Consider the following 25936-nt stretch of genomic DNA (forward strand, 5'->3'; position numbering starts at 1 on the left):
GAATTAAAGATCCAAGATTTCAGTACAAAAACTTGGCACATTTCAGGATCAAAAGCGGAATATAATATGGCATTTCGGTGTTAAAGTGGTGAATAAAAACCTAAATTTGATTAAAAAACTATACTTATTACACAATATTAACATTTCACTTACAATAGCACATTTATATAATTGTCAGAGTATTAGGTTTTCTCTCGTGTAAAGGAGGTCGTTTTTGCTTCTCGAATATTTAGAGGAGAATTAATCAATTTTCTGTGATTTGCAAAACTCTCAGGATAATTCAGACTACAGAAGGTATCGCATCGGTAAATAAACCCTAAATTTCGTGTTTGAGTTTATTTTGTATTTTGCAGTTCATTTCGCATTTAGCAGTTCATTTCGCATCATTTCGTGATAAAACATGGTAGCAAAATGCACCTCACACCATTCAAAAATTTGAAAAATTAACACTACAATGTGTTACTTCACATTTCGTGTTTTCGTCAAAAACTAAATATGCATGTCCCAATACTTAAGGAATCTGAACATTGAAAAATCTGCATAGAGAGAGAGAGATTGCAAAAAAAGAGGACATGTCCGGGGAAAAACCAAGAGATATGATAACTCTAGCATGGAATAAGTTCTATTCTGGTATACATAAATTTAACTTCAGGCAAAAACTCAAGGACTGGTTACTGAAAAAGTTATACCTTCTATAAATTCATTACAACACATAACCTGATATTTCTGCATTATATTTAACGAAAGTTGGCAACTGTAATTACCTTTAAGTGATAAATGAATTCTTCTGCATCGATGTCCAATCGTTTCCTTTTGAATTTTGCTGAGATCACAGACAAGCCAATATCAAGAGATCCATGTGCTTTTCCTTTAGAGATATCCGCAGGTCCTTTAGCATAGATAAGAATTCCTTTGTCCAGCACAAAGTACCTCTGTAAGAAAGATGCAGTTCATCAGTACTTATGCTAGCATGTGTAAGACAGGGAAAACTTATTTTTTACTTATCCATACAATTATTTAACTCATCTGAACAAGAATTTGTTATACATTTCTTCATTATTGGTACTAGAGTACTTCATCGGACTACTTTCGCTCGCTCAAACTCATTCGAATATCCCACGCTCGATCATAACGCACTCATAGTGAAATGATTGGAAATGTCCCGTACTTGAGAACCTAATGAACAGCACTGTCAACTTAAAACATATACGTGGAAGGAAAACACTCTACGCAATTACAATTCTAAATAATAATTTCATATATTATGTAAGACTCAAATACAGCACATATGAAAGTATTCAGTATCTGCAGACCAAAACATAAAATGTATACACATGCTGACAGACTTGCCTAAGCAATTAGAAATATCGTATCACAGTGCAAGAAGTACATGTAGATCATTGTTCACTTACCGAAAAGGATAATCATATTCTACAAAATAATAAAATGCAGTTATAACATTCAATCAAACATCATTTCAATGTGACAATAATCGTAGAAGCATAAAATGTCAGCCTAAGCAGTTTCAGCCCATAATCATCCATTTCATTTCCACATATCTCAGTAAGATACACACAACTGCATTTTACCATGGAGATGACAACTATGTTCATTTACTCTTTAATTTCACTTAGTCTTTTACTTCACGATCCATATTTGAGGGCCCACTACCATAGACAAATTACAGAAATACGTCTACAAATAGGGTTCGAGTGTTTGAATGTATTTCGCTCGTTCGGTCGTTTTTCACTTGAGCGGAAGAACTATCAATTCTGTGTGCCATCTAACATTGCCCGTGCAAACTATTTGCTGCTCAGGTGACAAACGCTCATTGCAGCACTCTAATTGGTACATATCCACTGCCAAAAATTACATTTTTGGTATCATATTTGAGGGTCTGGCAATGTGACTAGGATTGTATAACATAAAAATCACCAAAATATCAAAAATAAAAACATTTTTGACCTAAAATTTTTATAAACATGCCCTATGAGTCCAGGAGCCATGATAACATGCATGACGTGAAAGTGCCGGTCTAACACCTGTTGCATCTTCTCCTACCAACTGGCTACGCTCTAGTATGATACCATCATTTTATTACAGTGAACATATGGTCAGACCACAAAATGTAGAAATTTTGAATTTGTGTGGCATTTACAACAGATGCAAGCCCTGTTATTTTGAGACTTTTCATGTGAAGACAAGAAAAAAATGGGGACTGAAAAGGTTAATGACATGGTGTACAGTTTAGCGTAAGGTGCACATTTATTTCAATTCTGTTGAAATGAGTTTGAATTTTTGTTCTAACCCCATTTTATGCATAGATAGGCTAATCAAGACTGGGCCTAGAGGTTAAAGTGACATTCGAACCACTATGTGCATCCACCAGGTATGGAACCCTGGACTTATTTATTAAAAGATGATTTCATTACTACTATGCCATTGTAAAGGCCCTACAAGGTCATGTAGATCTCACGTTTATTCATGCAGCGAATAACAACTTGATCAAATAAATGCAACACTACAGCCACCTACTTTGTCCAAAACCTCACCTTGTGCCATCCTTTGAGAGGCCACTTCCGCTTCTTGTGCAGGTAGCCTTCAAACACATCTGGCTTCTTCTCAAATCGTTGTCCATCCTTTAGGCCTTCTAGAATTTCCCATTCTGAGCCTCGTCTATTACGTTTGCCTCCTGGAATAATAATAATAAAATCTTCAAATTACTTTCACATTTACAAGATCTTCTCTCTAGCTTTTAACATACTCCTGATGAAGATCATCATTTGTAGAATTGAAAAGTCTGATTTTCTGCCAGATAATTACATAAAATCTCTGAATGCACTGGTCTAGTCAAGGTGCAGCCAAGGTGGTCTGGTTCAGTTGGAAGGTATCCGACTGCCAGTGGCGAAGATATAGTACAAGCAATGCAAGCACTGCTTGCACTATTATAATAGTATTTAATGTACTTAATGTTGAGTGCCTTATTTAGTTTCTATTGCACTCGATTTCACAAAATCTTATGGCCGCAAACTCTCTCAGCAGTCTGTTGGGAAATACCAAACTCTCTGTTTGCAGCCACCATGCGGGAAACTAACATTCCTGAAGTATCATATGGCGAAGGGTAGATGCTGGTGGAGGTACGGTCCCCAAACCACTAATAAAAGCTCTGCTTTTCGGAGCTTTTCGGCTTCTCGAAAACACCCGAGCCAAGCAGGCAGCAGACACTACTAGCAGAAAGCATATAAGTGTTAACACGATCTCGAAGATGAATATTTGCTTTATTATAAACACAGAATTATTGAAATAAATTATTATATCAAATTCCATGTAAACATACTTTAAGTTTCACGATTTGTAAAACGTGTCAATAATTTTGACATTCAGGTTTCATTTTTTTAAGACAACCATGTTGTCCCCGACACTGGAGCGTGTTGGAATCTGCAGAACAGCTGGCTGTTGTCTGCCTCACACACCTCTCATCTCAAATTGCAACGCCACGCCAGTGTTGATGACTACCAAAATAATTTACACAATATTTATCGTGAGTTTCCATACAAACAAATTCAATAAACTGATGTTTTCTCGATAACACTTATGTCAAGAAAACGATGAAACTCTCTTCTGAGACCTGCAAATAGCAAAAACGTTAAGTCCTAAATGCTCTCAAACTCAAAATACTATTTTTATTAATATGATGCATTTAAAAAAAAAAAGTAATGACCTATTATTCCAGAGCATAATTAATTTTAAACTTCAAGTCGGATATTTTACTCTCCCGTGAACAATAATTTTTACGAGGTTGGTAATCACTTTTCTGTTAGTTTCGGAACATTTTCCATTTCTTTGGGAAGAACGAGTGGTTGAAGTGAATGTTCTATTTTGTTTAGTGTGTTGTCAATTTATCAAAACAAACTAGGATATTCCAAATTGTGTACGGGAAGCGGTAAGTAATAGCAAGTATTTTATTATATCAATAACGTGACCAAGAATTTGAACTAAGAAGCATGGCCATTGAGAGAGGAGTTGGGGACATATTATTATTATTTAAAATGCCCTTTCTTTAATAGAAAAACTGGGGCCACGGGCTGTATAATTTATTTACTCCCCCCCCCCCTCCACTCTTCCTTTCGGAGTACTGCATTGCTTGCCTCCTCCTTAAGACCACGCTTCGGCACTGCTGACTGCCACATGAGAAACCTGGGTTCAATTCCAGGGTGGGTAATCTAAGGTTGGCTCTGGATCTCACCCAACCTAAAATAAATGGGTTCCTGAGGGTAACCTGGGAGTAAAAGTGGCTGGAACATAATGCTGATCACATCACCTCCAAAAATGGTCAAGATTGAGAATGTGTGGGGTCCTACCTTCAAATTCCCCTTATTTGTGCCTTCATGGCACAGTGCAATGTGCATGTGGAACTTTACCTTTACCAATATCTTCAAATCATCTTAGACAATTTACACCCCTTTTGAACCAATAACAATGCCAATATTCTTACTAATTCCTATGAACACTAATACTTGAAAATTGTAACAATTGAAATGTACCAGAGTTCTACTTTAAAATATTCACAATTTTGCATGGGATAATAGTTTAATCACAAAATCCATTTCTCCCCCAATGTAGATGCAAAAATAAAGAAAATTACACATTTTTCATAACTCCCAGGATTCAGGCTCTGCAAAAGTGTCACCCAGCATGTTTGCACTGTGATTTCTCTGGACTATGGAAAATTAAAACTCAACCAATACTTTCTGATAGCAATACGATCAATACTGATATCGGCTCAGCCCTCAATATAATTATAGCTTAACACAATTGTGGATACAGGGTGTTTTTGTGACCATGCAATAGTCTTTCGGGGGTGATGATGGGGGACGAAAACACAAACATGAAATAAGGATTCATGATGGATGCGGTAAATGTGGTTTAAAATTACTTACGTGAAATTTAAATGCATCGTTCAGAAATTATAAGCCAAAAATATTCTTACGAGAAGGGTACGCAACCCCACAAACACGTAAGGAAACCCCACGAAAGGATAGGGGAAGTGACCTTGAAAAACTGGCAAATATGGTGTTTGTTTATGGGCATAAGAGAAGGAAATGCTCCAGTTAAAGATTATAAATAAATACAGTCCTTAGAAGGTATGAGATGGTTCTATGCAATCCCTTTCTTTGGAGTGTTAAATGAGCACAGTAGCTCTGGTCCCACATTATCTGTAGGTCCAGTCCCAATTAGCCCATCAGTGAATAATATGGCCTTAACAAAAGCAACGTTTAATTAAAGTTTGGGATACTTATGAAAGTGGAAAAAACCTGAACTCATTCAGTTTGTAGCTTTCATAAGTAAATTACTCTCTTCTATCATTACTATGTCATACTTAGCAAGCCAAGATGATACATTTATAGCAGCTGTTCAAAATGGCATCCTCCAGCTTCGATACAAGCATGACAGCATTGCAGTAAGTTCTGTCCCATCCGTTTTAATATCCCTGGAGTCATTCTGATGACAACACAGGCAGTAAAGATTCTTGCCATGAGTTCATTATCCACAGGTGTGGACTATTATTATTCATTATCCAGGGCATTTCGTGGAAGTTACTTTTGTGGACTATTATTATTCATTATCCACGGCATTTCGTGGAAGTTACTTTTGTGGGACTCCCCTACATGTTTGTGAGGATGCATAGCCTTCTCGTCACAAAGGTTTTGCCTTCTAACTTCTGAACGAGGTATTTTAAGGCAGGGGTTCCTTATCTCATGTTGGTGCCTTTGTCCCCTCCATCATCCCCAAGAGTCTGTTACATGGTCACAGAAACACCCTGTATATTAATTAGCAATTCAAAATAATATTTTAGGTGTAAATATTTTATGATTTCAGAGATAGTTCTCACGAATATATGTAAAATGTAAAGTAAAGTGCTCCCCTGTGCTTTGCACTATGCCATGAACGCGTATAGGGGGTGTGAAGTTAAGGTCCAACACTTTCTTGATCACAGGCGAATGTGGGGGTGATGTGATCAGCATCACACCCCTGGCTGCCTTTACCCCCCCCCCCCCCCGAGTTTCCTCCACGTACCTACTTTATACAATGCTGGGTGGGCTCCGGAGCTGCTTGAAGAGCTGGAAAAAATCCACTTTCTCCCCTGTCAGGGATCAAACCCGGGTCTCTCACATGGTAGTGAGATGCTCTAATGACCGAGCCTATATATGTAGTAATTTAATTTAAAAAATCAGCAAGAGTATTAATGCTGGCATCAGTATCATACACATTTCTTACTAAGAAAAATATCATCATCTATATAACTGTCTACTGTACACATAAAAAGCAAAAATCTGAGTTGACTTACATATAAATAAGCTAATTTTTGAGTTTCACATGGAATGTGAACAAAATTTGTCCCCAAACAGGAATCAAACCCACAAACTTTCTGATTACATTAACTAATAATGTGAATGGAGGTGATGAATTACTGACCTGAACTATCCTTTGCTGGGGATTTCGCTGGCTCCTGAGTGGACTCTGCAGACAAACTATTACTATCCGCACTTCCCTCCTGAAAGAATAAGATTCGGACACATGAACCCTGTATCACAGTATTCCATATGCGATCAAATTTAGAAAGCATCAAGACACACTACAGTTTAGAAAATGGTTGAATTTTGAGGTTTGTTTCTTATCACTTTTATAATAATTCACAGAGAAAAGGGCATATTTGCTGGTAAAGCTTAACTGAAAATCCAACTGCTATTTCATCACAATTACTTGATGTATAAAAAAAACACAAAAATAAACAAATCTTACAACTGTGTACAATTTTGGTGTGAGTTGCTGTTTTAAGTCCACTTTATGCACAGTAAGGCTAATCGGGACTGTACCTACAGTTTAGAGTGGGATCCGAACCACTTGTGCCTCCACCGGGTATCGAACCTGGGACCCCATGATTACAAGGCAATGATGCTACCATTACACCATGGGGGAGGCCCAACTGTGTACAATTTATATGCAATTAAGGAATAATCAGCTAAGGAAGAATTCAACTTGCACAATAATCAGAAATAAAGCATTTTCCTTCTGTTCCGTTGGTCATTTTATTTCTCCATACAAGTATGCTACTCAGTGATTAGAGGAAATGATCAACTATGCTTGTTATTTATAAATCTCTGAATCATCATAGCACATCCAGGGTTGGCAAAATTTGTTTTTCAAAGAAACAAATAAAACATTTCATTCTTCTTTGTAGCTAATCAGTGGTGATTTATTCATTCTTGGTTTTGGACTTTTAACCACTGTTATTTTCAAAAAATTTACCAACGTTTCGGAGGGTGAATCTGCCTCCATCTTCAGGGTAGTGTGTAGTCTGTGAAATCATATGGTGTCTATAAATGGTTGCCCTGGAGGATTATTCTCTGTGGCCTAGGCTCCACCTTGTGTGTTGGTGACAAGGAGCTGTATATACATGAAGTTGGCAGGGAGGATTATCAGTGGCCCAGGCTCCACTTTGTCAGGTGGCCCCGTCAAGACCTATTTTTGTATGTAGGTTGCCAGGGAGGATTATGTTGCGGTGGCCCAGGCTCCAGCTTGTCAAAGGTTTAATGCTGTAGGATATCAACCCCAAAAAATGAAAAAAACCTCCTTCAGTGCCGCTTATGTGCTACTGTCAGACCCTGAATGGTTGTGGACATACAGTTCTCCCAGTGCATGTGCTACACTGATCATCGTTTGTATGCTGACTGGCCAAAGCAGGGTTGGAGATGTATCTGGAGATGTAACTGACTACATGCTACCCTGAGGCAGATTCAGCCTCCGAAACGTTGGTAATTTTTTTGAAAATAACAGTGGTTGAAAGTCCCAAAACCAAGAATAAAAACATTTTATGTTTTTCAAAGAAACAAATAAAACGTTGATACAAACATTTCCATGAATAATGGTTGAAAGTATTTATTAATCATCAAATGAATGGATGCATTTCTAGTTGTCATAAACACCTAACTTTTTAAGATAAATATTTATATTTTATTTCAAAATCTCTTATGTAGGTTATTCGAGAAGGTTCAGATTATTCCAGGGCTGCCAGAACCCACTCTTATCTCCATGATCTTTAGTTTTCCGAAATATATTTTATTGTAAATTCAATGCATTGATGTAGATTAAGTGCAGAACAAAAGTGTTTCATTCAAACCCTATTCAATTAGAGAAGTGTTTTAAATGACTTTTGTTTTAAACATGCAAACCCTGAGCAAATCACACTACACAAGAAACCAAACTCACACACACAAAGACATACTACGCTACAAGCCATTTATGTAAAAAATCAAATTGATAAACTGAGGAAATTCCACCAATAGGCCAATCAATGCCCTTGTATGTCACACATCCCTAAGATAAATTAATATACCTCTCCTCCAACATTTTAAGTAATTGTATGGGTAAGTAAGTTGCAAAGTATTTTTCAGCCACTCATTTCATTCGTCACAAAAATAAAGCACATATTGATTACTAGATTAGCACCATTAAAGTAAATAAAACCTGAAACAATATAATGCTCACAGCAAAGATATATCTTGAATTGGCCTGTGTTGCATCTTGTTTTCAAAAGACATTAAATGTCAAGAATTTCTTTGCAACTTAAGTCACTATATCACTTTCTAATTTAACTAAGTATATCTTTATCAGACTAACCCATCTAGGGCTATTAAGATCATAAACCATTCTACAAATTAAACACTTTTGTTTTGCACGTATACAAAAAAAAAAAATCAAGATTTTTCACAAAATTCATCCACTTTCTCGCACTATTCTTTCCTAAACAGCAATATAACATTATACACTAACAATATTGCTACTGAAAAATAGCTACGTTAAGATAATTTTTAATATCTTAAGACTAAATAACATTTTACATTTCTGCATTGTGACTACAGAATACACTATACACAAAATATGTGGCATTAAATATCTAACAAATATGTACTATGGGGTTTAAGCATTGGGAGTGACCTAACGGAATTTTTAACTTATTTCAAAAAGCATCTATTCCTTATACATGCTTTTGATAAGCCAATCTAATAGGCAACTATTAAGGTTATGCTGGAAGGTGTTGACATTTCAATACCACATTTTGTTTTCGTCACATACTGAATCTTGATAAAATTTTGTGTAAAAAAATGTTTTAGAAATGCAATATTAAAAATAAAAAAAGGAGGGTCAATATGAAAATGCTACTGATGCTAATCAACTATTGACAAATATTTTGCCACTTTGCTGCTTTGAAAGTCACACTGAAAACAAAAGCTATGGATTGGAAGATTTTGAAAATCAAAATCAGTTGACTTTATGCTTTTATGATTATTTTATGGCAAGTTCATTTTATTAAAAGTTCATTTGCTAGGCTAATTAGTACTGGACTTACAGTTTAAAATAAGATCTGTGCTCCCAAAACCAGGTATATTCATTACAAAACAACAGCATTAACCACTTCACTATCAGAGGTAAAAATCAATTTATGAATTGAGCATGAACTGTACTGAAGACTTAAGAAGTTTAATACAATAAATTAAACAAGAAGCACATAATGCAAAAACAAACCAGACCTAATTGACAAAACGAAACTTCTTCATATTGTAACAAAAATATCATTCATAAACAATATGAAAATTAATGACAAAAATTATTATCCTCCAGCAGCATTCACATTATTTTCAATATGTTAATGTAGTTTGTAACATAATGTCAATTTACATATTCTATATATGATCATTCAATGTTGTGGGGGAAACAAATACTGCCTACAATGATTTAAAATTGCCCCTACACAAAAATCTAGGTAATAGTGATTTTTTCAGACAAAAATTATAAATCTTGCAGGCAAGTTATTCTGAAAGCATATCACCTTATCATACTCACATAAAACCAATAGCAACAGAATATTAACTCTTGAACCAAAAATCTTCAGAGCACTTGCTTAATGGCCACGTGCTTTAATTTCAGTTATAGAGAAATATTACTTGCATATGTGTACCAAAATTTTCTAAAATCTCAAATTATAAATGAAATCTTTCCTTACCTTAGCCCACTAGATGAAGTAGAATCAAAATGAACCACCAAGAGATAAAAAGTAGTAAAAGTTATAAATATTGCAGGAACATGTAGGATTCAGATGCTATACTATATTAAAGTCCTTTTATTCCATGCAAATATAATATACATTTTCCACTTATCTAATGAACTAGCAACAAGATGCCTTTTTTGCATGGCTAGAAAAAGTTGCCATTTCTGAAACTTTTTAATCTCGAACTTCATTGAGTTTGTGTTTTTATGTCCACTTTATGCACATATAGCCTAATTGGGACTGGACCTGCAGTTTAAAGTGGGGCCCGAACCACTATGTGCTTCCACCAGGTATCAGACACTGGAATCCTTGATTACAAGGCAATGACATCATCAGGGTGGCCCACAAACTTTATTAATTGAAAGGAACAACTATTTACATGTAAATTAGCAATTGCAATCAGAATGTTTTTAAACATATTCTGTGACATTTTGCGGAAACTTAAAGAATTTTCAGCAAATAAAATCTGATCAAACCATGTTTGCGATCATCAATGTCAGACTTAAATTCCTGTGCAAAGTTTTCACATCAGTGGGTGAGAAAGAGACAGAAGGGAAATTTTATGTTTATATTACTTTCTTATTTAGTGTTGCTTTTCTGCCAATTTTGGCTAATCATCATCATGATGATTGATTTTGTTTATTTTACTTTGCTTTTCTACCGCTTTATCTAATCACGAAGATGGTGATGGAAGATATGATGACACAAAGAACATCAATGACCAGGGCAGGATGCTGCCATGGAGGTCAGCAATCATGATGATTGATTGACTGATTTGGTGTTCTAAGTCCACTTTATGCACAGTAACGCTAACCAGGACTGGACCTACAGTTTAAAGTGGGATCCAAACCACTATGTGCCTCCACTGGGTATTGAACCCAAGAAACCTTGATTACAAGGTGACGATGCTACCACTGCACCATCGGGGAGGCCCAGCTGGCAGAGAAAAAAAGGTAGAAGAATGTAATTTAAGTTTCCAGAAATCAATGAAACAGGCATTGCCAACTGCATCTTCTTCTGGCGACACCACTGAAGGACTAAAATTGTGAAACAAGTATGTGTGTTGAATCTGTAGTATTCATGTAATTACACAGTTCCCACTATTATAAATCCAGCTCTCCTATGGTATTAGGGTGTCACAAATTCCTAGATACAGGTTGACTATGATAATGAAAATATGCAAGCAAGGGATTTTTGGTCTTGGGGCACCATCCTGACCCTCTTAAATGTTTTATACAGTACAGCACACCCTCTCTTACCTGTTGTAGCTATGCTGCTTTGGCATTTGTGCAATTCACATTAAAAAGACTCTTAAGCTAAATTAGTGCTGCATAACAAAATTTATATGAACTGTGAGTATTTTCTTCTTACATTAAAGCAGTACTTTTGCTAAGATATGATAAGACGAGCAAAAATTTATTAACTTGTAATTGGCATCAACAGGCATAAGAATATGCCAAAACAAGCTGCACGCAAGATTGGATGTTAAACCATGCTGAAGTTTTACACTCGGAGAAATTCTCCAATGTGGAAATCATTTGCATTACAAGCTAATAATATCTGAGCTGATACGGACTTATTTGGTTTATTTTACTTCGCATTTCTGCCACTTTTGGCTAATTGCGAAGATGAGGATGAGTGATGATATGGTGAAATTGATGAAGGGACACTCACAAAGAACACCCGTGCCCAGGCTGGGATTCGAACCCAGGAGCCCTGGCATTGTAACATGCTGTGCTAACATGGAGGTCAGCATTGACAAAGGAATGAATCACTCTCAAACCTGTTTTAAGTTTCCTTCATAAAAAAATATTACAAATGTAAACGGTGGCACAAAAGTCATCATCCTATTTGAACTGACCATTATTTTGACATCTTGTTGTTTATATCAGTAGTGTCTTGTCAGTTAAATAGAAGATGCTCACGAAATTTATTGTCTGCAAAAATGAATAAGTATACGCCAGAAGAACGTGGAAAAATTGTGACAATAATTTTAAGGAATAATCTATCTGTAATCTTGACAGAGTAATATCCCATTTTGGTGATTTGCCATGGCCAGTCAGGTCCCCCGATTTGACCACTCCAGATTTTTTTCCTTTGGGGATATTTGAAGTCATTGGTTTATGTGAATAAGCCAGATACATTACAGCAACTAAAGGAGAATATTCAGCATGAAATTGAAAACATTTCCCCGCAGATTCTTTCCAACACCATGTAAAATGCAATAAAAAGAGCCCAAATTTGCATCAATTCGAATGGTGGTCATTTATTGGATGTTATCTTTAAAAATTGAGGACATAAACTTCCAAGTATCAATAAAAGTTTAACAAAAAAAAAAACTACTTTGTTTAATTTAAAACCCGAGCTATAGGGTAAGAAAATCAGATGATGAATTTTGCGCCACCTGTTAAAAGATATAATTTCTTGACCTTAAAAACATGCCATGATTGCTTTAGAAGCACAAATAGGTACTTGTGATTTTGTAATTTAGAGTAGATTTTCAGGCTAATCATAGCGAGTAAGAAAACTGATGATTTGATGAAATTAATGAAGACACACTAACAAATAGTACCCATTCCCAGGTTAGGACTCACACCCAAAACTTCAGACGAGAGTCTGAAAAAATTTCACCATTTAACATTTTTGACCAAGCACAAATAAGTCAAATTGAAATTTGATGATGGCAATTGGAATTAGCATCTGAAATGTTATTCAGTCTAGACTTTTGTGGTAAAGGTGGAAGAACACTGCTTCACAGGTGAAAGTTAGAAATTGAGATAAGCATGTCTTTCAGTAGTGACTTATGAACAATGGTCATGTCCTACAGCAGTCAACTGCACAGGTCTGCGGAAGATATTTTCTAAATTACACACCATGCATTTACATGCAGTCTGACCTACAGTATCATGCACAGTAATACAACTATCAGTACAACTAATCTATGGGCTGGGTGACTGAAAAGGCAATAGAAATTCATTACATGGTGAGAAAACAATACGCTTCAACAGTTAAACTACATACCAGCAGGAAACTATGCATTCCTCAACTAGTTTTTGTCAGTGACAAACAATCCAACGTAAAAAAAAAAAGGATATATCAGTGATGGGGTATTTCAGCAAATCAAAACAAACAGGTAGTCACAAAAAAAAGGCTGTTGTAGAAACATTGGAAATTCCCGGAAGTGCCATACTTGAGTCAAGAGTAAAACAAGCACACATCATAACTATTTGAATAGCAATTTGTCAGAGATTCTTATACAACTCACAAAACTCATGTCCCTTTATACACAATAGATGTATTTACTTTGTAGTACAAGCACACACCATAAAATAAATAATAAGCCCATACATGCATTTATCCCCCCCCCCCCTCTCCAAACACACAGAACAAACCATTCCAAAATAATTTCAACTCCAAAGTGTGTCTACATGAAATTATACTAGGCTTAATATACCATAGACCTGGTCAACTAGCCATATTGTGGAAGTGCACTCTCATATGCACGTGGACCGCAGAGTGAGCACGTGACATGCAAATGTCTAGGCGGTACTTCCATTCTCACCAAACCTTTTCAAACATGTCGTATGTGTTGTTTCTGATGGAACTCAGTGTGCAATTTCTGCCTGTAGGTTTTCATCAAAGACAATTTTTACGTTCCTCCACTTACACACACTGTCAGAATTGTGATGCTGAATCGACATCACCACCACTACAATGTAGTTCTTGGACACCATTGTACATGTGTCCATGGCTGTTGCAGTATATCCAGCACACACAGAAAAACTTGAGGGGGGGTTCAGCTACTGAAAAATGGGGCAAGATCATTTTATTGACCTAATTTCAAGAAAATGAAGGAAGTTAAAAGGGGGGTTCTGACCACCATAACCTCCCCTTAGTGTACATTATGCCAAGGGGAAGGGGGGGGCACATGAAAATAACTTAAACTGAGACTTAAGCTCACAAAATTATGGGGGTAGAAGTAGAGGTTGGCTTGGTACCTCTGACAGACCATTGGCATGGAATATCAAGGAAGTAAGTTTTGATTAGGGCTGAGCCGATACCGATGTATCGGTATCGGCCGATACCAGTGGTATCAGTATCTGAAAGTATCAGTTGGAATTCTTCTACCGATACCTGCCAATACTTTTCCGGCATATTGGTCTCTCACGGGGACGAAACATTTTCCCAGTCTAATTATCTTGGAAATCAGGCAAAATTCAAACTATCTTTTCTTTTTGCACAAATCATGAAAAGAAAAACTGCATCCTTTATTACTCCCTCTGTCCCATAATTATTGTCTGGCACACCTTTGTTTGTTCTCATAATAATTGCCCAATATTCAAACTGTGACATTGGTGTATACAGAAGAAGAACATGAAACACGGGAATGAGTCATACAACTTTATTACTCAAGGATCAGTACAAATTGTGCTTTCCATCTGCCTCTTCGTCTGTCATTCCTGTACTACCATTTTGGCGTACCGGACTATAATTATGGGACAGAGGGAGTACATAACATCTATTTTCAATATTCTGATGTAATTCTGGAATTTTCTAAAGCAAATTTATTGGTAAATTCATGCACGTAATTGCAGATTATTTACGCACCAATAGGTATTGATCAATATTGTAAACAAATTTTACTTATTACAATTTTCAAGTATCGGTATCAGCATCAGTTGGAATCGGTGAGAGTATCGGCATCAGTTCAAAGTGGTATCGGCTCAGCCCTAGTTTTGATCCCCGGTTGAGCCACAACTTTTCAGTAAGTTATTCATATTGAATATGTTGAAACTTACTTGACCTCCTATAAATGTTTTATAAAACTTCCAAACATCATTTATTTTATCTCAGACATGAACATTAAATTCTAACAACTCTGAAACCTGCACCTAAATTAAGCCATCACCATACCATGATACTCCAAAACTGGAAGCGTGGTTTCAACTTTTGCATATTTGTGTATTGCTTCATCCAACTCATTGTTGTAGTTACTGCTAAAACCAATATGTTACGGTATGTGCAATTGTACTTCAACGAATTTGATTTTAAGATCACTGAGGGTGATGTGATCATCACCATGCTCCAGCAACCTTTACATTTTAGATTTAGTAGGAGACCATTAAGAATGTAGAGTTCACTACACCTATTTAAACAGCCTTACTTGTATAAAAATCGGGACACAAACACCACACAACACAAAATAAAAGCATACAGCAGGCTAATGGTGTTTCACGGTAGATAGTTCAATTATATAGATTGTAAGTTTAAAATTGCATGTATTGTCATGGGCTAAGAGTTGGCTTGTCCTGCACATATTCCCCAAACCAAAAAACTACCAAACATCATCATAATGTTTCTCTTTGTATTTGTGTATTTGCTGCCACATCTCAATTAATTGCAACAAAGCTAACTGAATCATGATTAGTGGAGAAATAAACAAAAAAAATGAAGACAATAAAATTCTAACTGAACTAGCCGGGACTCGAACCAGAATTATTGGAGGTCAGCAGGTTAAAGCACTTGACCATCAAGGTGAAACATCCAAACTATCAACAGAAATCTTCCATATTTGCCCAAATGCAACTGAAGTATGAAATTACTTGAAAGGGACAATAAATTAGCAAACAACATACGGTTTTCTATTTCTAAAGTAGTAATAGTTTACACAAAAAATGTCAAAAATATGAAAATGAACTGCATTTGGGCAAAAGTTAAAGAGAGCAAAGAACAAGAATCACAGAAATATGTGAAAGGTTTCAGAAGTAGGAATACTTCATATCACACAAATAATGGAAATCTAATATACAATGTGGACTATTGTCTATTGGTATTGTACATTAGCTTTAAATCTGATTGCAAATACACATTTTTACATTAGGAGAACACATACATACACATAGCATCAAGATACAAATACTTCACATACAGAGAATTAAATGTCCAATTATTTATTTTCCAATGTTTCTTAATTCAGCCTTTTTTTCTTTCTAAACCGGGATGAAACTCATATTTCAATAGACCAAAATAATTCAAACTCACCATAATCTTGAATATTAGTTGAGAAATTATTTTTCTAAATACCTTTATGCTTGTGGTCTGTGTAAAAGAAGGGAAGAACGTTAGTACAACAGATTCCATGCAAAAAGACACATGACACAAACAAAAAGAATATCAATAATTTGGAAAGTTAACAATGCACAGAAAACAAGCAATATGTATATCACAAGGGAAAAAACAACAAACAAAAAGGTATGTACACAGACATATGACCTTCAGTCACGTGTTATGTGACACATCTATTAGTGTTTACAAGAGCAATAACGAAATACAATGAAGCATGCTAAGTCAAATTTATAGAGCTCTCAGCTACTACCATAGAGGAATTATGTTAACAGTTCATCTATTAGCATTACTGTTTTCTGTACAGTTTATAATCATTAATCAACCTTTCCAAATTATAGAATTATAATATATCAGAAATGTAATAAAATTTCATGAAACAAATGCTCCTATTTCAAATTTAGTACCTTACTCAAATATACTTTCTACTAATTTAGAGACTATTCTAAACCTCTACTTTTAGCCAATTATCAATGTACTACACACGTACGAACTCAAAAAATAGACTCTTTTCAAATTGTTATTACCATTGCCAAATTGTCACCCATCTGAAACTAAAATTTGTGAAAAATTTCACTGTATAGAAAACATTTTGTTCTTATTATTGTAACACCAACACCGACACACATGCTTTAATAAATGCATGCTTCCATGTCCAAACATAAACACATAGTTGTACTCACAGAATCTGACGTGTGGCCTGCTACAGATTTTATCTTATTTCTTGGTCGTGGACTTTTCTTTTTGTCCATTCCAAAATATTTATGATTCAGGTTAGCAGGCTCTGTTGCGATGTGTCGCAATCCTGTGGTCATCTTCTGACCATGCAGCTGCTGTGGCTAAGATACCAACATTTCATCTGTAAAAGATGTCCAAAAGGACATAAAAAATCTATAAAAAATTTAATAAGACGATACGATACTCATGGTTCCCTCTCATCTTGCAAAATCAAATTCCCCGAAGTTTTCAGGTACACTAAAATAATGTGTCATGCATCCTATAATGATTTAACATACTAATAAATAGGTGTAATGTTTTCAAATTTTCATGTTAATGAAATGAATAAAGTTTATCCACCATAGCCAAAAATTAATGAAAAATTAAGAACATTTTATATGAAATGTTCCTCAAAACAGGTCACTTGGAAGGAAAACGTGAATTTCTTTTCAGTTTCCCTGGCCATCATAAAAGGGTTCAAATCTCCCAGAATTTCAGGTCCAATAGGAACCCTCCTGAATTGATTGATGAGGTATTATTTTTACTTCATTTTGCCATTTTTGGCTAATTGCAAATATAAGCATGAATGATAAGATCAAACTGATGATTGGACAGTCACACAGAACACCCATTTCCAGACTGGGATTTGAACCCATAACACCTGGTGTCGTAGCATCCTGTGCTAACAACTCCACCATGGTGGTCAGAAAGAACCCCACTAAAAATACAAAAAATAAAAAACTACCAAGCTGGTAATAGTGATAGAAACATACTAACTTCACAACTTTTGAGTTAATCCCAGGGTGCGAAATCATGGGGGGGATTCCCCCCACCAACAATCTTGGCCTCAAACCCCCCCCCCACCAAAAATTCCCGGGGGGAGGGAGTTTTGTTATAACTAGACCTCGGATTTTTAAGTTTCTAAAATAGGCTCTAAAAATCCTAAAAATCTTAACTTAGGGTTGAAAAATCTTTTTATTCCATAACGTTATGTGTGTTGCCTAACCCTACGGCGATGGCAGAACTTACCATTGGAAATTTGCTATTAAAATCTACTTTTCACCGTATAGTTAGGCAATAATCGTTTTTTTATGTTATCCACAGGCACACACTGCAGTTTTGTCTGAGGATCATTTTATACGCTGAAAATAATCTTTCAACAAAAACATAGTCATGCAAACTTCAATGCTGAAATGTTAGTTTGCAAGGTGTGAATGAAAGTTAGCAAGACCACACAGATCAGACCACTTTGAATTGTACAGGTAACAGTGGTACCAGACATTTTGATTTGTTTAGAGCTTTGAAAAATCACCATGGACTTGGAGGAACGGAAATCGACAGAGAGTATGTTTCAAACACGTTCGTCATTGAATTTTTTCGTGACTAAACAAAGCAAATGCCTCTGTGTGACATAAAAACCATGTAAAACCTTTAGAAATATATAAAAACCTAAAAAACAGGCTTGATTTAGGCGCACAAACCTAAAATAGGTTCTAACAATCAAAATAGGTTTTTTTAGGCACTATAAAACTTCATCAGTTGTTGCGTTTTGTAACGAAACGCTGACATAACTTATGATTTCTTACATACCTGTAAAGGGAAAAAATAGCTTAAGAACCTAAAATCTCAGGTTTAGTTATAACAAACAAAAGATGAGCAATTACTTTTAATTTCAAATATACTTTACTAATAATAATAATATCGAAAACATACAAATTAGTGTAGTTGTGAGTAATTAATGCATTCTCTCTCAAAAGATCATTAACAAATCAACATCAATACGCACAATAAAAGTAAAACAAGAATGCAAAACAATAATAACTATGAAATTGAATTGATTTATATTAACATAAAGCACAAACCAAACAGAAACTTACACATAATAAAACCACTTGATCTATTTCATAATTTATTAACATCTTTAACCAGTTGGTAAAGAAATTAGCTTCTTTGCAATATCTGATACGTATAAAAGTAACAAATTAATTTCCTTTATGTAATTAATAATAATAATTATATATTTTTAATTGAGAAATTTATTTTTACATTTATTAACATTTCAAATATGTATATTGTATAATATACTCATATGTTTGTTGGGGAGGGGGTTTGAAGATGAAGAACTTTCTCTCCCCCACCAGATTTCAATGATTTCGCACCCTGGTTAATCCTGGTGGAGATACATTGCACAGTGTTTCAGCTCCCATTTTAAACTGTAGGTCCAGTCCCAATCAGCTTATCTGAGCATGAAGTTGGCTTGTTGCAGGTTCACTTTATGCTCAGGTGGGCCATTAGGGGCTGGACCTACATATTGAAGTGAGATCCAAATCACAATGCAATGTGCCTCCTCCAGGGATCAAATGTGGTACCAATGAATTACATGGCAGTAACATTACGAAGTGCCATCAGAGAGGCCCCTTAAAACAAACCTTCTCTTTCAAATATAAACTTTCAATGACTCGTAGTGTGAAACATTCATTCATTGATTTGGCTTATTTTTCTTCACCTTTCTGCCACCTTTGGCTAATCGCGAAGATGAGAATGAGGATGATGTTACGAAATTGATGAAGGGACACTCACAAAAAATGCCCAGGCTGGGATCCCTGGCGTCGTAGCATGCTGTGCTAACCACTCTGCCACAGAGTTTGCCAATAGTGTGAATTAGTTCAAAATAACCACACCATTCATTCCCAGAAATGCATATTCTATCTGCAAAGCTCAAAGGCCAGGTACTAGGGTTGTGCCAAGTATTCACCGATACTGTGATATTGATATTCATAGTCTAGGGGTATTTGCAATCCCATGGATTTTTGAAAGAATGGAAGAAATGACTACCGATGACATGTTGATAATGAGGTACACAGTGATGAAATACCTGGGTTTTCCCAGCAATTGTGGTGCATGACCTGTGTAACAGCATAAATCCAAGACTGATGTTACTTCAGGCACTGACAATGAGGATGATTATAACTCCTTTAAGACTTGTTTTTTGATAATTTTTTATGAAGACATTATTTGTTCAAAATTGAAGAGAAACAAATAAGATTCTTACAGATTTATTTTTAATTTATTTTTTTTTTAAATCTTGCACTGTTATGGAGATGAGGTGTGTAAATAATGTTCAAACTACAAAGCAACATTATCTCCTTCACAATAGTTTCCTTGGGAGGCCACACACCATTGGAGATGTTGCTCCAACTCTCTGTAGCAGTGCTGAAGTTGATAAAATGGAATCTCATTTAACTGATCTGTTACAGTTTCTCAATTTGGGGAAAAGAAAAAAGTCACAGGGACTCAGATCAAGGGAAATGGGGGCAGCCGAGGAACCACAGGAATGTACTTTTTAGCAAAATAATTCATTCACAGACACTGTCATGGAGAAGCATCCAAGTATTGGCAATGCCTGGGTGCACACAACTCTTTTTCATAGTCTCTCAAGAACGCCATGATAGTAAAACTGATTAACAGTTTGTCCTTGAGGCACAAATTCCTTATGCAGAATCTCGTCAAAAAAGCCAATGAGCATGGATTTGCCTTTTTTGTGTGTGGTGAAGAGCATGTGGCCAATTCCTGACTTTTGATGTTTTGTTTCAGTATCATATTCGAAGATCAATGATCTATTACCTGTAATCATGTTGTTCAAGAAATTCCTGTAATTTTGGATGCATTCTAAGAATGACACAAGTCCTTCAGTTGTCTTTCTGTTCGATAGAGGGGTTCTCTTTGAAACCATCTTCATGCACACTTTCCTCATGCCCAGTTCCTTGTGCTAAAATCTGATGGACTGAGATACAGTTCAAATTCCATTTACCACCTATCATTCTTTCTGTCAGTCAATTGACTTGTGCAGACAAGTTCTGCATGCCCATTGGCTACATATTTCAAATGCCGGCCCCCATGGTGGAGTGGTTAGCACAACACGCTATGATGCCAGGCATCTCTGTTTCAAATCCCGGCCTGGGCATGGACGTTTGTGTCTATTTATCAATTTCATCATATCATCACTCATCCCCATTTTCGCAAATTAATCAAAAGTGGCACAAAAGCGATGTAAAATAAATCAAATCATCAATCTATATATATATTTGAAACATTATCACATGACTCATTTGAGGGATAAAAGTGAGCAGCATATGGTGAGTACATCATAATCATCCATGGGTTAGAACAAGAATATGCGTGGGTCTGCCTGATGTGTTAATGTTGTGACCTTGCAATCAAGGAGCCCCAAGTTCAATCTCTGGTGGAAGCAGCATATCAGGGCAAACTATGACAAACTATGACAAGAATAGATGGAACCTTATCATCTACACACACACACTCGCTAATACACTGTTACGAGGGTCACTATTTATATTTTGAGCCTTGGCAACACTGATTGAAGTTAGGTGCGATTTGACGTTTGCACGGAATCGTCTGGCATTATTGACCATAACGTACTTCAAATGTTTCGTCAATAGCTTCATTTGTGTTGTTTATGTTGCCTTGGAGATTGCGCGACAAAAATAAAATGGAATTAACTCATGAACATTTTAGTGCGATGATTTTTTACAATTTTCGACGTGGATTATCAAGACAAGAGTGCATCGATCAACTTACTTCCACATTTGGCGATGAAGCCCCATCCTTTGCCACTGTGAAACGCTGGTATAACGAATTTAATCGTGGCCGCCATTCGCTCACCGACGAGATTCACGAAGGTCGCCCAAAATCAGTTGTTGTTCAAGAAAACATTGAAGCTGTGCAAAACCTAATACTGCAAGATCGTCATGTGACATACTGTGAGACTGAGGCAACCATAGGCATTAGTTCCACCAGCATATATAAAATATTACATGATCATTTAGCTGTGAGAAAGGTATGTTCTCGTTGGATCCCACACAATTTTACAAAAACTCAAAAAGACGCTCGCGTCAATTGGTGCAAACAAATGCTCAATAAATACAATCGTGAATCATGGATATAGTATGCATATGAGCCGGAACGTAAACAGCAGTCGACTGTATGGGTGTTTCAAGATGAACCCAATCCAACAAAAGTTGTTCCCGCTCGAAGCAAAGCGAAACAAATGGTCGCCTGTTGTTTTTTTTCAGGAAAACTGGTCATGTGGCAACTGTGCCTTTAGAGGAACGTAGAATGGTCAACTCTGAATGGTACATAACAATTTGTTTGCCAGAGGTCTTCGGTCAAATACGGAAAACAAACAAACACCATCAGATCATTCTTCATCAAGACAATGCCAGCTGTCACACATCTCGTCTAACAACAGACTTTATGAACAGTCAAAAAATCGAATTGATGGGTCATCCGCTGTACAGTCCTGATTTGGCACCCAATGACTTCTTCTTGTTCCCGAATGTCAAGAATAAATTGCGTGGACAACGATTTTCGTCGGCGGAAGATGCCGTTGATGCGTTCAAAAACCATATTATGGAGGTGTCTCAAGAAGATTGGAAAAACTGCTTTGACAAATGGTTCGAAGGAATGCAAAAGTGTATTGACCATAAAGGAGAATACTTCGAAAAACAATAAAGCAGTTTTCAATGCCAAATTCCTGTTTTTTCATTGTTAGGCTCAAAATATAAATAGTGACCCTCGTATGTTACTGCACAGTCCCTGCAGATGCTTCTTAACTCCTACTACTTGATTTCTCAAAGAGCCGTAGGTCTAGTTGGTAGGGCATCTGACTGCAATGTGGGAGACCCAGGATGGGTGATATAAAGTTGGAATTTTTCCAGCCTTGTCCCTGCAGTGTGTGGCTCACCCAGCCTCAAAGCATTGGGTATCTGGGGGCAACCCTGGGGGGTAAAGGTAAACTGCTCCTGATGACATCACCTTTAAAATGTCCTACCTCCATAACCCCTAAATGTGCCTTCATGGCAAGGTGCTATATGCATTGGGAACTTAATCTTTTTACTTGATTCATCGGCTGAATGGAACTTCTGTTATGACTAGATAATGGAAAAAATGGCAGACACCCAAAAAACTAAGATAAATATTTGCATACCTAACACAGAAGATGATGATTATGGAATCCTATTATCACAGTTTCAACACAAATATCAGAAATTATTCATCCCGATATCACCAAAAATGAAGAATGAATAATTTGAAGCACGCGGATTGAGGCTATCTAACTTATAAGGCATGAAGCTGGTTAAGAACTATGTGAACTTGGATGTCTTCACATGTTCAGAAGGATAACCAGCAGATTTGGTGCCAAATTGAACGTCTGCCAAAACACTAATGGCTGCATCTTCCTCCACATTCTTAATCTACTCAATGTTAAGGAAAGTATCAATGGTTCTTATCTACTTATCATTAATCATTGGGTAAGTATTTCATAACTGTCCTTGTGTTAAGAGATATTTATAAAAACAAAATATAAATTTACCCTTTCAAGTTCTTCCATCCCCCTCCCCTTCCCATCCCTTTTGAATATTCTTAATTTTTGTCCAAAACTGTTATTTACTACTTAATTTTACACTGAAGTAATATATCCTTATGGTATATTCCAATGTTTACTCGTAACAAATGTCATTTTGTTAATCTATCCTGCTGGTAACTTTCTTCAAGGGTCAGCAAAACTCAAACAGTCTTGGGTTTGATTCTCTTACTACATGTGTAGTAAGTATGTATCGGCTTTCAAGTGATAACATCAATGTTGCTATTACGTATCATTGATCAATTCATTTATCTATCACGTGTAAATATATACACATGAGCATTCTCAGACAAGGTAATTAAGCACAGTGATAAGCATTTATAAGAGGATTTCATGGATTTTACACACACAAACCTATTAAATCAATTGATATTCCTTATCAAAAGAATTAAACACAGAAGATTAGTAGTAATTTTATAACACCTGTAATATTTCACAGGTGGAGAGCATACTGTTTACATTGCACTTCTAATCTTCTACTGTTCTAAATAACCATGGCTTTACTGATTAGCTTATGACACTTTATCCTCTGACAAATTTGTATTCTAATTTTCATTACCTCTGGAACTACCAGACAAGTATCTAGAAATATGTTTTGGTGGTGGTGATTCATACCAAGTGTCTCAGAAATTATAACACTAATATATACTCCCTCTGCCCCATAATTATTGTCCGGTACACCTTTGTTTGTTCTCTCATCATAATTGCCTGATATTCAAATTGTGACATTGATGTATACAGAAGAAGAACATGAAACAAGGGAATGAGTCATACAACTTTACTACTCAAGGATCAGTACAAATTGTGCTTTCCATCTGCCTCTTCGTCTCATTCCTGTACTACCATTTTGGCATACCGGACTATAATTATGGGACAGAGGGAGTATATAATGTTTAAGTTAATACATTAATATAATTTAAAGGTCTATTGGTAATAATATGTAAATTGATTAATATTGTATTATTATTATTACATGAATAGGTAAAACGACTGTATTAGAATAGCGCGTACTCATGATCTAGCTTACATGTAGTTAATATCACAAAAAAATTGTATAGAAACAACTGTCCTGGCAAGGAAATTAACATCAAAAAGAGATAAGACTAGATCCAATTGATATAAAGTTCCCGATTAACATTTCATGCATATTATAATAAGTAGTAGTGTGCATAAATAGTGCTTCAAGCCTTATGATCCCAATCTAATCCGTCTTCCTGTAAGTTCAGCAGAAATAAATAAATCTCGATTATGCATTAAATGCTAAAGAAGTATATTTTCATTACTTAATTTTAGTAGTTAGTAAGTCTCTCAGGGGACTCCACCTAAATACTCCTTTGCCTACTATCTATACAATCTGTACACTAGTGAGAAAGTCAACAACTATCCATCCTAGAACACAGATGTGGCTTTAACCCTGGAATACTACAGCGGGATACTGGCATCACACCATTTTGTTTTCTTCATTTCCATGAGATGAGCACTTGCCCGACTGTGCTTTCTGGTATTCTTCTAACATTCACACATCTACTCGTTTGAAACTGCTACGTTTTTCTGCAATTGAACCCCTTAAAACCAACCGATAACACCCTGGATTGAAATAAGATAAGCAGAACCATCGTTGCAAGTAAACCTTAAGCAACTTTGAAATAATTTGGGAGCAAACTTTACTCAGGAGAATAATCCAAATGTCAATCGAGCACTAACTGGAAATACATTAGGACACTAGTGTCTGCCTCAGAAAGAGTGATAGGAAGACAACTGTGAAATGAGATAAATGTAAGCAATTTGTTTGCAATGTTCCAAATGGACATGAGTATGACAGTCATGGGAACAAATTAAATCAATATTCTCTAATAAAATTGTGGATTTATAGATTAAAATTAAGTTTTCATTTTACTTCCTGGTAAGATTTTACAATACTGGACGCTTCCGTAATTTCTATCCTACTTCTTATACTCACAAAATACGTAGTCCAGATGAAGTAAAGAGACGTGTAGAGATTGTTAATTGACGTGTAGAAGTTGTAAAATAAGCTTTTCAATTAGCGCAATCATTCTCCGTATACAAGCATGGAAACCATGTTTCATGATATGAATATGTTGGCAACAGTGCATGCATGCAGTGTTCAACTGCATGTTACGAAAATGGCATCTTCCGTGACGAAAAATTGCTTGCCGTTATAGTGCTACAAAACTAAGATTTCGTTAATGTGTGTGTTCACAATTGGCCCACAAACAATTCCCTGATATTCCCACGAACTATTCCAGGTAAGGTTAGGTTAGGCAAGCATAGTTAAAATTCAGTTCGTAAAACAATTCGCATGTATTAAAAAAAAAAACACTTTCTGCTTATTTCCCATTTTCAAAACGCGATCCCCAAATTTTAACTTCAGATTCGTGATTACGAGGCCTCAATTAATGTTTATGCCAAATATGAAAGAAATCGTAGAGGCGTCCGGTATTGTAAAATCGCTATTTCTTTATATATGGGATATCCAGTTCCCTATAAACATTTATCTGGAGCACAGAACTATGCACAAG

At 36.0% G+C, this 25936-nt stretch overlaps 1 protein-coding gene across 5 annotated transcripts in view; it reads right to left on the reverse strand.

Moving 5' to 3' along the window:
- Positions 1-25936, reverse strand: part of LOC145980017 (oxysterol-binding protein-related protein 6-like) — a 99727-nt gene that overhangs the window by 60034 nt on the left and 13757 nt on the right. For 4 of the 5 annotated variants that reach the window (XM_083112984.1, XM_083112986.1, XM_083112983.1 and 1 more), the window contains exons 2-6: positions 16918-17093; positions 16196-16210; positions 6478-6556; positions 2553-2692; positions 765-932 (exon numbers count right to left, since the gene is read on the reverse strand). In XM_083112984.1, the coding sequence (XP_082969110.1) occupies positions 765-932; positions 2553-2692; positions 6478-6556; positions 16196-16210; positions 16918-17049 (534 nt within the window). In that variant the 5' untranslated portion in view covers positions 17050-17093. The remainder of the gene's footprint in view (positions 1-764; positions 933-2552; positions 2693-6477; positions 6557-16195; positions 16211-16917; positions 17094-25936) is intronic. The other variant, XM_083112985.1, reaches the window with a different exon arrangement.

This window comes from Lepisma saccharinum, chromosome 27 (assembly GCF_977018435.1).
Source record: "Lepisma saccharinum chromosome 27, izLepSacc3.1, whole genome shotgun sequence".
Taxonomy (NCBI): domain Eukaryota; kingdom Metazoa; phylum Arthropoda; class Insecta; order Zygentoma; family Lepismatidae; genus Lepisma; species Lepisma saccharinum.